At 42.4% G+C, this 15,037-nt stretch overlaps 1 protein-coding gene across 6 annotated transcripts in view; it reads right to left on the reverse strand.

The window, feature by feature from the left end:
* Positions 1-15,037, reverse strand: part of LOC122557644 (storkhead-box protein 2-like) — a 328,439-nt gene that overhangs the window by 18,131 nt on the left and 295,271 nt on the right. For all 6 annotated transcript variants that reach the window (XR_015750909.1, XM_043705457.2, XM_043705438.2 and 3 more), the window contains exon 2: positions 13,245-13,397. Coding sequence is in view for 5 of the 6 variants with exons in the window: in XM_043705457.2 (XP_043561392.2) it covers positions 13,245-13,397 (153 nt within the window). In the remaining variant the exon portion in view is untranslated. The remainder of the gene's footprint in view (positions 1-13,244; positions 13,398-15,037) is intronic.

Here is a 15,037-nt window from a genome sequence, read left to right on the forward strand (position 1 = left end):
TGCCAGAAAGATCTCCATTTGTAATAGAACACAAGCCATCCATTTAAAGATACTCCATAGGACTGATATAGCATCGGAACGATTGGCAAAATTTAGGGCAGGAGCATCTCCAATGTGTCCTGAATGTAACATAGAAGGGGGCACTCTCATGACATGTCCATAAGCAGTGTTTAAGATCCGTAATTACTGGACCATAGTAGCAAATGCGCTGATAGAAATCTTGGGAGCGGAAATTGGAGTAGATCCAGTATCGTTTGTCCTGGGCTTTCCAAACCTGCCTTCCCTGGATATGCACGGGAGGAAATTATTTTCCATTCTCTCCTTTTGTGCAAGGAAAAATATCTTAGTAAACTGGGTAGCTGAGGGCCCTCCAGGACCTTCGAATTGGTGCAGGTTAATCATGGAGTGTATTCCCCTTGACTTCCTTACAAATATGGTGCACCAAAAAACTGAAATTATTCTATAAAATATGGCAGCGCTTCCTGAACTATATAGATACAGATATTTTGGCCATACTGTCAAGGGCTTTTATCTAGTGTGGTAGTGGTTCTGGCTGGTCCGGGGCGGGGGGGGGGGGGGGGGGGGGGGGGGGGAAGAATCCTGAGTGAATACGGATTTTATTATGTCTTGATGCTAATTCACTCTGAGCATGTACTTCATTATTTACTTACTATGTTATTTCTTTTTTTTTGAGTCATGCAAGATATCCTATTATAGGCCTTGGTTATTTGTAGGTTAGATTAGTTCTTCGTTGAGTGGGGTTTTTTCCCTCTGTTTTTGCATCTGTTGTGTTTTGGTTATTATTTATTGAATATTTAATGGTATATTAGTTTGTATTATTTTGTAAGTTTGCAAAAGATGTTTTAAAAAAATTCCTTTTTTCCTTCAATAAAAATATCTATATATATAAAAAATCTAGCAAGTCAGGCTACAATGGTGGGAATTTTCCAGGGTGTTCCTAGTCATAGAATCATACAGCACAGAAACAGATCCTTTAGTGCAACCAGTCCCTAACAAACATAATCCCTCACTAATTCCTCCTCCTGGCCCATATCTCTCTGAACCTTTCCTAGTCATGCACTTATCCAAATGTCTTTTAAATGTTGTAACTATGCCCATGTCTACCTCTTCCTCAGGAAGTTCATTCCATACTTGAACCACTTTCTAAAAAAATCTGCTCCTCAGGTTTTTAAAATATTCCTTCTTTCACCTTAAAAATGTGTAGCCTAGTTTGGAAATCCCCTCTCCTAGTGAAAAACTCCTATCAGTAACCCTATCTACACCCTGCAGTGTGTCAAATGTAACTCACCTGGTTCACTCATGTCTTTAATGAGAAGAGGTAAAAACAATGACTGCAGATACTGGAAACCAGATTCTGGATTAGTGGTGCTGGAAGAGCACAGCAGTTCAGGCAGCATCCAAGGACCAGCAAAATCGACGTTTTGGGCAAAAGCCCAAATCAGATGAAGGGCTTTTGCCCGAAACGTCGATTTCGCTGCTCCTTGGATGCTGCCTGAACTGCTGTGCTCTTCCAGCACCACTAATCCAGAATCTTTAATGAGAAGGAAATACATCATGCTCACTTGGTATGACCTACATGTCATGACTCTCTAATTTGAAAAAGGCTACAAAACGAGGGCAAAGGCAAGGAGTTCTGGGACAACTAACTCACTCCTATCTCCCAAAAGCCTGTTCACCAACTATAAATGGCACAAGTGAGAAGTGGGACAGAGTACTTTTCAATTGGCTGAATGGGCGCAGTTCTAACATGCAAGAAGTTTAACATCAGTCTTCACAGTGAAAGACACAAGTCATATCCCAAAATTGTCAAGAGAGTATGAGGGGGTGGAGCGGAGTACAGTGGCCATTGTCAAGGAGAAGGTGTTAGAAACACTGAATGACCTGAAGGTGTACAAATCACTTGTACCAGAAGGATGATACCCCAGCGTTCTAAGGGCGATAGCAGAGGTGTTAGTGGCAATCTTTTTGGAATCGCTAGAATCGGGGGGGGGGGGGTCCAGAGTACTGGAAAATCACTAATGTGACACCCGTTTAAAAAGTGGGTAAGGTAGAAGATGGAAAATTACAGACCAATTAGCCTAACCTCAGTCATGGGTAAGATCTTGGAATCCACTGTGAAGATTTCTGAATACTTGAAATCAGAAAAATGGTAAAATAAGGCAAAATCAACATGGTTTCATCAAGGAGAGGTCATGCCTGACAAATCTTCTAGAATCCTTTGAGAAAGTAATGAGCAGGTTAGACCAATCGATGTTACCTACCTGGACTTCAAGGAGGCCTTTTTCAAGGTGCCGCACAGGAGGCTACTGAGTAAGGTAAGGGCTCATGGTGTCAGAGGCAAGGTTTGAGCATGGGTAGAAACTTGGCTGTCTGGCAGAAAGCAGAGAATGGGGATAAAAGGATCCATCTCAGGATGACACAGTTGGTTATCAGTGGTGTCCTGCAAGGCTCAGTTTTGGGACCACATTTTGCTTTATACATTAACAATCTAGGTGAGGGAACTGAGGGCATTCTAAGTTTGTAGATAATACAAAGATAGATAGAGGGACAGGTAGCATTGAGGTGGAGGGGAAGCTACAGACAGATTTGGACAAGTTAGGAGAGTGGTCAAAGATGTGGCAGATGAAATACAAAGTAGGAAGTGTGAGGTCATTTATTTTGATAGGAAGAATAGAGGCATGGACTATTTTCTAAATGGGGAGAAAATTCCAAAACCTGAAGTGCAAAGAGACTTGGGAGTTCTAGTCCAGGATTGTCTCAATGTAAACTTGCAGGCTGCATCAGTAGTTAGGAAGGAAATGCAATGATGGCATTTGTTTTGAGAGGACTTGGATATAAAAGCAGGGTTGTACTTTGGAGGGTCCCCAAGGCTCTTGTCAGACCACATTTAGAGTATTTTCTGCAGTTTTGAGCCCCATTTCCCAGGAAGGATGTACTGGCCCTGGAGCATGTTCAGAGGAGGTTCACGAGCTTGGTCCCAGGAATAAAAAGCTTAACGAGGAATGTTGAGGACTCTGGGTCTATACTCAGTAGAACTTAGAAGGATGGGGGGGGGGGGAAATCTAATTGAAATGTACAGAACACTGAATGGCCTGGACAGAGTAGATGTTAGAAGATGTTTCCATTGATAGGCAAGACGAGGACCTGAGGGCATAGCCTTAGAGTAAAGGGAAGGTCTTTTAGAACGGAAATAAGGAGAATCTTCTTCAGCCACGGAATGGTGAATCTATGAATTTATTGCCACAGAAGGCTGTCGGCCAGGTCTTTAAGACTGAGATAGATAGGTTTTTGAGGATCAAAGGAGCAGCGAAATCGACGTTTCGGGCAAAAGCCCTTCATTAGGAATAAAGACAGTGAGCCTGAAGCGTGGAGAGATAAGCTATGCTACTTTCTCCCCAACCCCACCCTCCTCTAGCTTATCTCTCCACGCTTCAGGCTCACTGCCTTTATTCCTAATGAAGGGCTTTTGCCCGAAACGTCGATTTCGCTGCTCCTTGGATGCTGCTTGAACTGCTGTGCTCTTCCAGCACCACTGATCCAGAACCTGATGAATCTATGACTTTTAACACCATAAAGGATAGGGAATGCAGATGCATAGATCACAACCACCACCACCACATAACTTGCTGTCGCTCCTTCAGTGTGGCTGGGTGAAAGTCCAGAGTGCCCATCCCAACAGCGCTGCACGTATTGCTAACCTTAGCACTGCAGTGATTCCAATCAACTGCTTACCAGCACCTAGGGCAATCAGGGATGGGCAAATAAAACAAAAAATACTGGGCTAGCTAGTGACAGTCCATAAAGGAATTAAAATACAGTTAAAAATGTTTTCTTTTGTCAAGTTTATTTGCTTTTGGTTTAGATTCTAACTTAATTCAAATCATAGTGGTTCATTTTGCCATGTGCTTTTCTTCCCTCTTATTCAGCCTGAGGTGAAGATGACCATGCCCATCACCTGGGATGTATGATTAGATTAGATTACTTACAGTGTGGAAACAGGCCCTTCGGCCCAACAAGTCCACACCGCCCCGCTGAAGCGCAATCCACCCATACCCCTACATTTACCGCTTACCTAACACTACGGGCAATTTAGCATGGCCAATTCACCTGACCTGCACATCTTTGGACTGTGGGAGGAAACCGGAGCACCCGGAGGAAACCTACGCAGACACGGGGAGAATGTGTGGAGTTTGCACAGTCAGTCGCCTGAGGTGGGAATTGAACCCGGGTCTCTGGCGCTGTGAGGCAGCAGTGCTAACCACTGTGCCACCGTGCCGCCCACAAGGGTCAGGATTCCACCGTGCACAAGTACCTGCTAAGCTACTTGACATTTGGAAAGTTTTGTTGCAAATGGAACACGATGCTGAAGACAATGAAGTCTTGGTGGATTGGGATTTGCTCTCCATGCATTTCTCTCCTGCCTCCACTTCTGTCCCACCATCTGATCTTCAGAAGCTTCTGAAGTCCCCCAACAATCTTGAACTGAATCAATAAGGTGATCACTCATTCTTCTATATTCTAAAAAAAAACTAGTTGCCCAATCTACTCAGCTTCTCCTCATTAGACAGACAGTCACCACATGATCAACCTAGTGAACACTCTCTGGATGGTGTTCAATGATATTATATCTTTCCTTAGGTACAGATATAATATGTTTACAATTATTCTGATTGTAGTTGAACTGGTGCCTTGCAGAAACTTAGGCAAATCTCCCTACATTTATATCCATTCCCTTTGAAACAAAAAGGGGGTCAATATTCCATTTGCCTTCTCTCTTACCTGCTAAACATGAATGCAAGCTTTTTCTGCGATTTATGCACAAGGACCCCAAATTCTTCTGCACTGAAATTTTCTGCAGTCTTTTGCTATTTAAATAATTCAGCTCTTCAAATTTTCCTGAAGTGCATTACCTCACATTATATTCCAACTGACAAGTTTTTTGTCCCCTCATTTAACCCATAGGTATGTATTACAGATCTGTTGCAACTGTGACTGAGCACATTACTGAGCAGTTACTTTATTCCTGATATTGCCTATGTTGGCTCAGTGACAGGAAGAATAGAGGACCTGGTGTGGAGAAGACATTGCTCATGTAGTCAAAGTGCACAACCTTACTTTCTCCACATTATATTCCATCTGTTAAAGTATTTGCCTACTCACTTAACCTGTGTATATCCCCGAGCCTCTTCATTCACAGACTGGATGTTTAAAATCTGTTGAGGATTGCACTCATGCTAGCAATGTGGCTTCATTAACACAGACCATTTGAGTGTGCTGTGAAAGTAAGTGAATTTACACCCTGTTGACAGGGTCTGGTCATGATTTTGGGCTTGAGATAAACGTTTCCTGCAGCAAGCTAGTGTGCTACTGCCATTTTCTTCATGCTGATTGTAGGTCTGAGGTTGTCACATGCAACGAAAAATAAATGCATCACCAGCTCTGAACCTGTGGTTAGTGGACACAGTCAGCCTTCAGCAAACAGGAAATTGTAAACTATGGCCTTAGAGCCCTCAGCCTTTGTCTGGAATTGTAGGAGATTGAGCAGCTCACTGTCCATATGATAATTTGATACTAGGATCACTAGAATAGAAAGTAAGGTATCAGACAGCATAATGGAGAAAAACCATGAAGAGGGCTGGTACATACACACAGTCCTGATCAATTCCATTAGTGACTGGAGATGGGTCAGAAAATTCATCATCTGAAACAAGCAAAAGCATGCCAGTTTCTCTCAGGGCAGCTGAATTTCTCAATCACCTCGCAAAGCCCCTCATGACTGACTGAATCAAAGGCCTTGGTCTGGTTAATGAACCTCTACTTCCACACATGTCACCTACTGTATCCATTGCACTCAAAGTGATCTCCTCTACCCTGAAGGCAGGACACCAACTTGCAGATCATTTCAGAGCACATCTCTGGGACACCCGCACTAATCAACCCCACTGCCCTGTGGCTGAACACTTTAACTTCCCCACCCAATCCCCCAAGGACATGTTCTGTTCTTGGCATTTCTCCTGGAGCTGTCCAACTGCTAACACACTTAACCTCCTTGTTTGCTGTATACTTTATTGTAAGTGGCTAGTTACCAGTTTGCCTACATTGGTGTTGTATGCCAAGCTGTCCAACCATAGGAAAAGCCATGCCATTGAGGTAGCTAGATCTTGGACAGCTTTCTTCAAGATCCACAGCACGTGCCTTTGCCTCACCACTGTACTCAGTGTCCTAGACTTTGCAGACAGATTTTCTCCAATATGCCTCTCGATCTAGAGATGTGACAATTGCAATTAATCTACGGCAAATATTCAGAACCTAAATGACAAAATGGAATTAGCAACAGCATGTTTCTTTTTTAAACTGCAGAACTGCTTCAAAATGCCTGTTTGCAGGAGTTCTGGTGCTGTGAGAAATAAAGCAGGAAAAGCAAAAGGGGAAAAAAAAAAATCTTGGTTATTGAGAATCTTGCTAGCATAAACCTGAACATAAACAGAGGGAAAATAAAACAGCTTTGAAGTTTATTTGAAATATGCAAATCAGTTATTACAAAAAGAAAATAAATTCTCTTCAAAACCTATGCAACACATCAGACATCCAAAAGCTTTCCATTCGTATGTATAGGTCACATTTTCATGGAGTTCAGCTGTTATTGGAAGCCTTTCAGAAGTGTCTTGGGCACCTAAATGATGGTCGAAGAGTGTGGTGCTGGAATAGCACAGCTGGTCAGGCAGCATCTGAGGAGAAGGAGAATTGACATTTCAGGCATAAGCCCTTCATCAGGAACGAGGCTTCTGGGCCAAGGGGGGCTGAAAGATAAATGAAGGAGGTGGGGAAGGTAGCTGAGAGTTCAATCTGTAGATGAAGGTGGGGGGTGATGGTGATAGGTTGGAGAGGAGGGTGGAGGAGGAGGGTGGAGCAGATAGGCGAGAAGGAAGCTGTACAGATAGGACCATTCAAGAGGGTGGTGCCAAGTTGGAAGGTTGGGACTGGGATAAGGTAGGGGGAGAGGAAATGGGGAAACTGGTGAAATCCACATTAACATCTTGTGCCATGGCAGAAGATGAGGCATTCTTCTGGCAGGCATCGGATGGTTAGGGTTTGGCCCAGGACCTGCATGTCCTTGGGGGATTGGGTGGGGAAGTTAAAGTGTTCAGCCACAGGGCAGTGGGGTTGATTAGTGCGGGTGTCCCAGAGATGTGCTCTGAAATGATCTGCAAGTTGGTGTCCTGCCTTCAGGGTAGAGGAGATCACTTTGGGTGCAATGGATACAGTAGGTGACATGTGTGGAAGTAGAGGTAAATTTCTGTCGGATATGAAAAGATCCTTTGGGACCTTGGAAGGAGGGCTCTGTTTGTAGGTGGTGGAAATGGCAGAGGATGATGCAATGTATCCAGGAGGTTGGTAGGGTGGAAAAGGTGAGGACCGGGGGGATTCTGTACTTGTGATTGGAGGGGTAGGGTGCAAGGGCTCTGCATACATCGCATCATCCTTTGCCACTTCCACCACCTACAAACACATCCTACCACCAGAGATATATTTCCCTCCAATCTGCATTTGGAGAGACTATTACCCCCCCCCCCCAAAGACTCCCTTGTCCGGTCCACACCCCCCCACCCTCCCCTCCCGGCACCTTCCCCTGCCACCCCAAGTGCAAAACTTGCACCCACATCTCCCCCCTCACCTCCTCTCCGACCTATCACTTTCACCCCTACTTATCGCATTCTCAGCTACCTTCTCCACTTCCCCCCTTGCCCTACCCCCCTCCCCTCCCATTTATCTTTCAGCCCCCTTGGCCTCCAAGCCTCATTCCTGATGAAAGGCTTATGCCTGAAACATCGATTCCCCTGCTCCTCAGATGCTGTCTGACCAGCTGGGCTTTTTGAGCACCACACTCATTGAATCTGATCTCCAGCATGTGCAGTCCTCACTTTCCCCACATACACGAAGTCCTATTCCCATTATAACAGATCCTAGAGCTACCTGAGAGCAGGCTATTTAGATTGAGTAATATATACTGTGGTAAGATTAATAAGGTCTAACAGTTGAGGATACTTTGATCACAACATGCTAGAATTTCAAATTTCATTTGAGGGAGAGCAACACGGTGGAAATGGCATTGGTGAACTCAATGCTGAGTCAAACATGGCCCTGTTAAGTTCAGGTTTCTCTCAAATTTGAATCACATCTATCCTACCAGTGAAAATGGAATGTGTTGGAATTGTAAGCCAGGTCCTGTATCATTTTTAAAGGCATGTGGAGTCTCCATGAATCTGAAAATATGACCCCATCATTGGAGTATGTCTGAAGATTCATAAAAGGTGAAAAATCTGATTCGTTGTTTAATCCTAACAGGCAGGTCACTGCAATCATAGACTTGGCAAAACAGACTTCAAAGTGCTACTGTTTCTGCCCTGTAATCTTAACTCTATAAACTAAGAGAATTCAGTGGAACTCAATTCACAATTGCCAACTCTGCTTTCTTCACTTGGCTGTAAGCCCAACCTTCCAAGACAAGCTCACCCAATGTATATATACAAAATACATCTGTTATGACACCACATAAAACTCTGACACTGGCAACATGCGAATGAATGATAAGTGGTCTCAGTTGACCATAAATGAAAAAAAAAGTCATCTGGAATGTGCAGTACATCTTGAACATTGCAACATTTATATAAAAAAAAATTGGTTATATGCCAAATTCTTCTCATTCACAATATTCCAGTCACAGAACAACATTCTGCTTGGCCATTTATTATGGAGATTTTTTTTTAAATAACAGTTTTGGATAAGCAGGTCTTTTGTGCAACTTCGTCCTTTATGTGAAACATCAGCTACTTTTGCCAAGTGTTACATTAATTCGTAAAGTTATTGAACAGTTATTACAGAAAATGGATCTCAAATCCAAATACAGAATTACATTTTGGCATTTAAACTTTAAAGGTGGCTCATTAAAACAGGAGCAGAAATAAAAAGAAAAGAAATTAACAATTATTCCTCCTGTTCACTTGCATAGTAACAGTGTCCCTACTTCTAGGGCAGGAATCACAAATGTACAGCACGGAAACAGACCCTTTGGTCCAACTCATCCATGCTGACCAGATATCCTAAATTAATTAAGTCCTAGCCAGCACTTGGCCCGTATCCCTCTAAACCCTTCCTATTCAAGTACCCATCCAGATGACTTTTAAAATGTTGTAATTGTACCAGCCTCCATCACTTTCTCTGGCAGTTCATTCCATATACACATCATCCCCTATGTGAAAAAAGCTGCCACTTAGGTCCCTTTCTCCTCTCACCCTAAACCTATGCCCTCTTGTTCTGGACTCCCCCCACCCCAGGAAAAGACCTTGTCTATTTACCCTACCCATGCCCCTCATGATTTTATAAACCTCTATTAGATCACCTCTCAGCCTCTGACACTCTAGGAAAACTGCCCCAGCATATTCAGCTTCTCCCTATAGCTCAAGCCCTCCAACGCTGGCAACATTCATGTAAATCTTTTCTGAACTCTTTCAAGTTTCACAACATCCTTCCTAAAGGAGGGAGTAGTGTAAATCCCTTTTAAATCTTTCCCCCCCTCACCTTAAACCTGTACCCTCGCATTTTGGACTCCCCCCATCCCAGGGGAAAGACCTTGTCTATTTACCCTATCCATGATTTACAAACCTCTAAGGTCACCGCTCAGTCTCAGGGAAAATAACCCCAGTTTATTCAGTCTCTCTCTATAGCTCAAACCATCCAACCCTGGCAACATTCTTGTAAATCTTTTTTGAACCCTTTCAAGTTTCACAACATGCTTCTGCTAGGAGGGAGACCACAATTGCACACAGCATTCCAACAGTGGTCTAACCAATGCCCTGTATAGCTGCAGCATACTAACTCTAACTCCTTTACTCAATACACTGACCAATAAAGGAAAGCATCCCAAACACCTTCTTCATTAGCCTATCTACCTCCGACTCCACTTTCAAGGAACTATGAACCTGCACTCCAAGGTCTCCAGGAACTTACCATTAAGTCCTGCCCTGATTTGCCTTTCCAAAATGCAGCCCCTCATATTTATCCAAATTAAACTCTACCTGCCATTCCTCAGCCGATTGGCCCATCTGATCAAGGTCCCGTTGTACTCAGAGGTAACCTTCTTTGCTCTCCACTACAAGTCTCATGTGCTTCAGAGGAGTTAATTAAAAATATCTAAAAGCAGGTAATTGGGATTATTTTATTAATAAATAAGTGGGACTGGAGTATGGATGGAACTGTAAGACTGAGAAGTTAATAAACTTTACCGATAAAGAAAGACATCTTGCTTTCTGTCTTATCAATATCTTCAGAAGCTGGCTTCAATCCACAAAAATTGCAACTGATCCAGCACTGCAATGGAGTGGTCGACACTGGGACTGTTGCATGTGGGGTCATGACCACCACCCCGTCCCGTCTCCTTAAAAACGCCATAAAATGGCAATAACAGGACAATCCCAGGATAGTCTCACTCAGCTCTTATTCTCCAGTTTGACATAGGATTTCTCCATCCTGGTGGAACAAACCAAATATAAAAATTCCTTCAGAAAGTCCTGCAACAAACATTTGGGGGAGCAGCGGGGAAGGTGGGATGAAGATTCACCAGCTTCCCTTGGCCCACCAACAATTTGCAGAAAAAGTTAAACAAGCCTGGATCTATTAGATCCAGGTTCCACTCAAAAATCTGGGCACAGTATGCTTTGTAGCTGCTCTCGTTTGTTGGAATTTCAAAGACAAGGAAGTTTCATTTTTACAAAACCACTGTTGACAAATGGAAGTTGCGGAGACATGCGAAAAAAAATCTCCACTAATCATAATTATAATAAATAGGATGTCCTATGATGATTGAGATAGAAAGAAAAGACATACTGCAAAGCTTTTTTATCACTTCACTAGAATGGTCTGATATTTTCATACACATGGAAAGGCCCCCTGTCTTAGCAAAATTAGCAGTAGAGGTCCAGAATCATGACCTCCATCTCCAAAATGTGCATCCACTATTTTTGCAGGGACGGTGGCAGCTGATTCGGAGATTGTACATCTAATGGTTCACAACCACAAGCGCACATGTTAAGGTGCAGCTGCCTCAATCAGAATGAATTTTTAAAACATGACTTCTGGGGTTCAGAGTCAAGATTAGAGTAGTGCTGGAAAAGCACAGCAGGTCAGGCAGCATCCGAGGAGCAAGAAAATCGATGTTTCGGGCAAAAGCCCTTCATCAGGAATGAGGGCTAGTGAAAATTCAAAGATACTGGAGTTCTCTGGAGATACAGAGTACTTCTGAATCTGGACCTAGGACACCTTTGAGAGGGCTCAGGAGTAATTTTACATTGTTAAATGAAAGACATGCATGTCCATAAATTGGATATAAACTCAAAAGATAGTTGACTTGCTATCAAGGCAATATGATCTACTTTTTGAATTTTTGAAAGAGACTGCACTTATTTAAAAAAAGAAATCAGTGTTTGTTATTTTACTGCTGTCTATTACTGGATTAGTGTTAGCATGACTGATTTCATGATCCTTCATCGTCACAATGAGGTACCTGTAAATTGTCTGTTTAATGGACAGCTCCATGTGATTATAAACATTGAATTGGGATGATGACTTCAAATGCTTGTTTGAAGGCTTTAAAAATGTTTAGACAAAATGAATGGAATTTTACAAATGATAACATTCCTTTCAATAATGGATTTTTTCATTAAAATCTATTCAATCTCATGGTAGGTCCTGAGGTATACCCATGGTGGATACCTACGAATGAAAAGGCAAAGGGTGCTATTTAGGGAGCAGAGTTTGTCATTAAGGAGTAGTATTGGAAGGGTAGTCATTTGACCCAGAAACTGCTCCTCCATTCAAAAAGGATCATGGTTAATGCACCCCAGGCCTCAACATCTCTTTCTTGCCAGTTCAGCTCCTTGATATTTATCTGTTTAAATACTCTCCATGATCTCCAAAACTCTCTGGGGTAGAGAGCATTCACTACTCTTTGAAGAAGTTCCTGCACATCTCAGTTACAGAAAGAGGGACATTTATTTAAAACGATGTCCCTAGATCAAGATCTCCCATGGGTGGACACATCTTCTCAATATCCATCTGGTTAAGCCGTCTCAGAATCTTGTATGCTTCAATGTCACCTGTCCTTCTTCTAAACTCATGAACAAAATGGTCTAAACTGTTTATATATTCTTGCTAAGTTGGTCCCTTTATACCATGCATCAGTCCAGTGAAATCTCTTCCTCTCCAATACCAGTATATTCTTTCATAAATACAGGGGGCATAACTTTACACAGTACTCTAGGTGCTGCCTTAGCAACACCTTGTATAATTATAACAAAACTTCCCTGGTCCTCCTAGCAATAGGAGGCCAATGTTCAATTTGGCCTCAATTACTTGCTACACTCGAATGTCACCTTTTTGTGTTTCATGTAAAAGATCACTCCACTCAAGTGCTGCACTTTTTGTGGAGTCTCTCCCCATTTAAATAACAGTTCATTTTCTTGATTCGTCCTCTCAAAATGCATGATTTCTCACTCTCCAACATTACACATCATCTACCAAGTTTTTGCCCACTCACTCCTCAGAAACTATTTGCAGGAATGTATTTCTTTCCTCGAATACTGGTAACATAGCAGTTTAATTATCAAGGTCAACCATACCCATGTAAAGCTTTGCTGGTAATCATTGAGCTTTGCCAGCGACGAGAACAGATCATGAACAAGTCTGACATTAATTACATAAGAGTGCGGTTTAAAAATGCCAGCCACTACAAAGAATGAAACTTGATTTCAGAATAAGGAAATTTGCATGTCCACAATGGGATTAACCGCACTGCCGTTACATAAACAACAAATTCAGAAAAGCCTTGAAATCCAAAACATCAAAACAGGAAGTGCTGAAAGACAAATTGATGCCTATAAAAAGGCTTGTCGTACCAGAAATGGTCTACTTAATTTACAGGCACTGACCTTCTACACATTTTCATTGATTTACGTAAAGATTCAAAATGCAGAGAGTGAAGACCATTCCTGATTAGTCTTTCCTGTACTCACCACTTTCATGCACTGATTCAACAGAGGCATACAGCTTTGACGACAAGCTAACAAACCTTTCCCCCCAACCCAACAGTGAAGAAAACAAAAACTCTTTTCATATTGTCAAATTCAGAATTGTTGCTAACCTCAACATATTTGTCACTGGAAACATACCTGGAAAACAAGTAGCTAAGTGCTCCATGAGTGCCTCCTGTGTGACTGGCTTCCTTGAAGCATTCATTGCAGAGATGGCCAAGCAAAGTATTTCTCCAAGAGGAATAAACTGGGACTGGCTGATGGGGGACATGCTGATTGGTGACACATCACCTGTAGATCAGACAGAGAAATAGACTCCATTAGGTTCATGATATAAAATATAAGCTATATTTATTCTGCTTAAAAGCCACACCAACCCTCCGAAGAGTAACCCACCCAGACCCATTCCCCGATATGTACCCTGATTAAGGCACATAACCTACATATCTCTGAATTTGATGGGCAATTTAACATGGCCAATTCACTTTTTCTGCACATCGTTGGATTGTGGAAGGAAACTGGAGCACGTGGAGGAAACCCACGCAGACACAGGGAGAATGTGCAAACTCCACACGGTTGCCAGAGGCTAGAATCAAACCCGGGTCCCTGGCGCTGTGATGCAGCAGTGCTAACCACTGAGTCACCATGCCGCCCCAACTCTGCCCTCATCAATCCTCTTTGTTACTTCTTCAAAAAACTCAATCAAGTTCATGAGGCATGATTTCCCACGCACAAAGCCACTTTGACTATCCCTAAATAAGTCCCTGTTTTTCCAACTACATATAAATCCTGTCCTTCAGGATTCCCTCCAACAACGTGCCCACCACCAACGTCAGGGTCTATAGTTCCCTGGCTTCTCCTTAGCACCTCTCTTAAATAATGGCACCATGTTTGCCATCCTCCAATCTTCCAGCATTCTATCTGTGGCTATCAAGTGATACAAATATCTTAGCAAGGGGCCCTCAATCACTTCCCTGCAGAGCTCTAGTGTATACCTAAACAGGTCCCAGGGATTTATTAATGCTACAGTGAAATTTTATTAAAACAGTCACAGCCAAAGTCTATCTGAACATTTGAGGCCAGAGATATGCATTAGGCCAGGAACGATAAGAAGCATCCATTTTGCATATGAAGAAATGCAAAAACTTCATCTAGGTTGCAGACTGTGGAAAAACCTCCATTTTACCCACTGAACCAGGAAACTAACGAACAGTTTGAGAGCAAGCATAATAGAGAAACAAATATTTTATTATAAAACTAAAGTGAAAGCTTTATTAGATGGAAGCACTGCAGCAGTTTAAAAGCATGGAGACTTTAAAGGCAAGATAACTGAAACAGCATTAAGATACTGCAAGATTAAAAGCCATCAGATTACAAATAGCATTGGAATGGTGTATATTTGGAGCAGCTTTAAAATATTAAGAACAGATAATATTTAAAAAAAAAAGCAATGGCAGGAGCAATAACACCAAAGATTAAAGACACCTAAGGCAGGGCAAGTGACTGAGGTGTCAGTGCAGGAGCATATTGGGGCCAGAGACAATAATTCTATTAGTTTTAAAATAGTGATGGAAGAGGAGAGACCAGATCTAAAAGTTGAAGTTCTAAATTGGAGGAAGGCCAGTCTTTACGGTATTAGGCAAAAACTTCAACACCTGATTACTTGCAAAAATTTGCCCCCAAAAGGAACAGCTGGATAATGGAAAGCCTTAAAACATGAGATAAAGGAGAGTTCAGAGACAGGATTTTCCTCTTAGGGTGAGAAGCAAGGCTGGTACGTGTAGAGAATGCTGGATGAGTAGAGAAATTGAGGGTTTGGTTAAGAAAAAGGACAAAGCATTATGTCAGGTATAGATAGCAGAGGTCAAGTGAATCCTCAGAAGAGTATAACGGGAGTAGGAGTATACTTAAAAGGGGAAATCAGGAGGGCA

Source organism: Chiloscyllium plagiosum, unplaced genomic scaffold (genome assembly GCF_037043375.1).
Source record: "Chiloscyllium plagiosum isolate Xiang-an unplaced genomic scaffold, Cpla_swu_hap1 HiC_scaffold_2, whole genome shotgun sequence".
NCBI lineage: Eukaryota > Metazoa > Chordata > Chondrichthyes > Orectolobiformes > Hemiscylliidae > Chiloscyllium > Chiloscyllium plagiosum.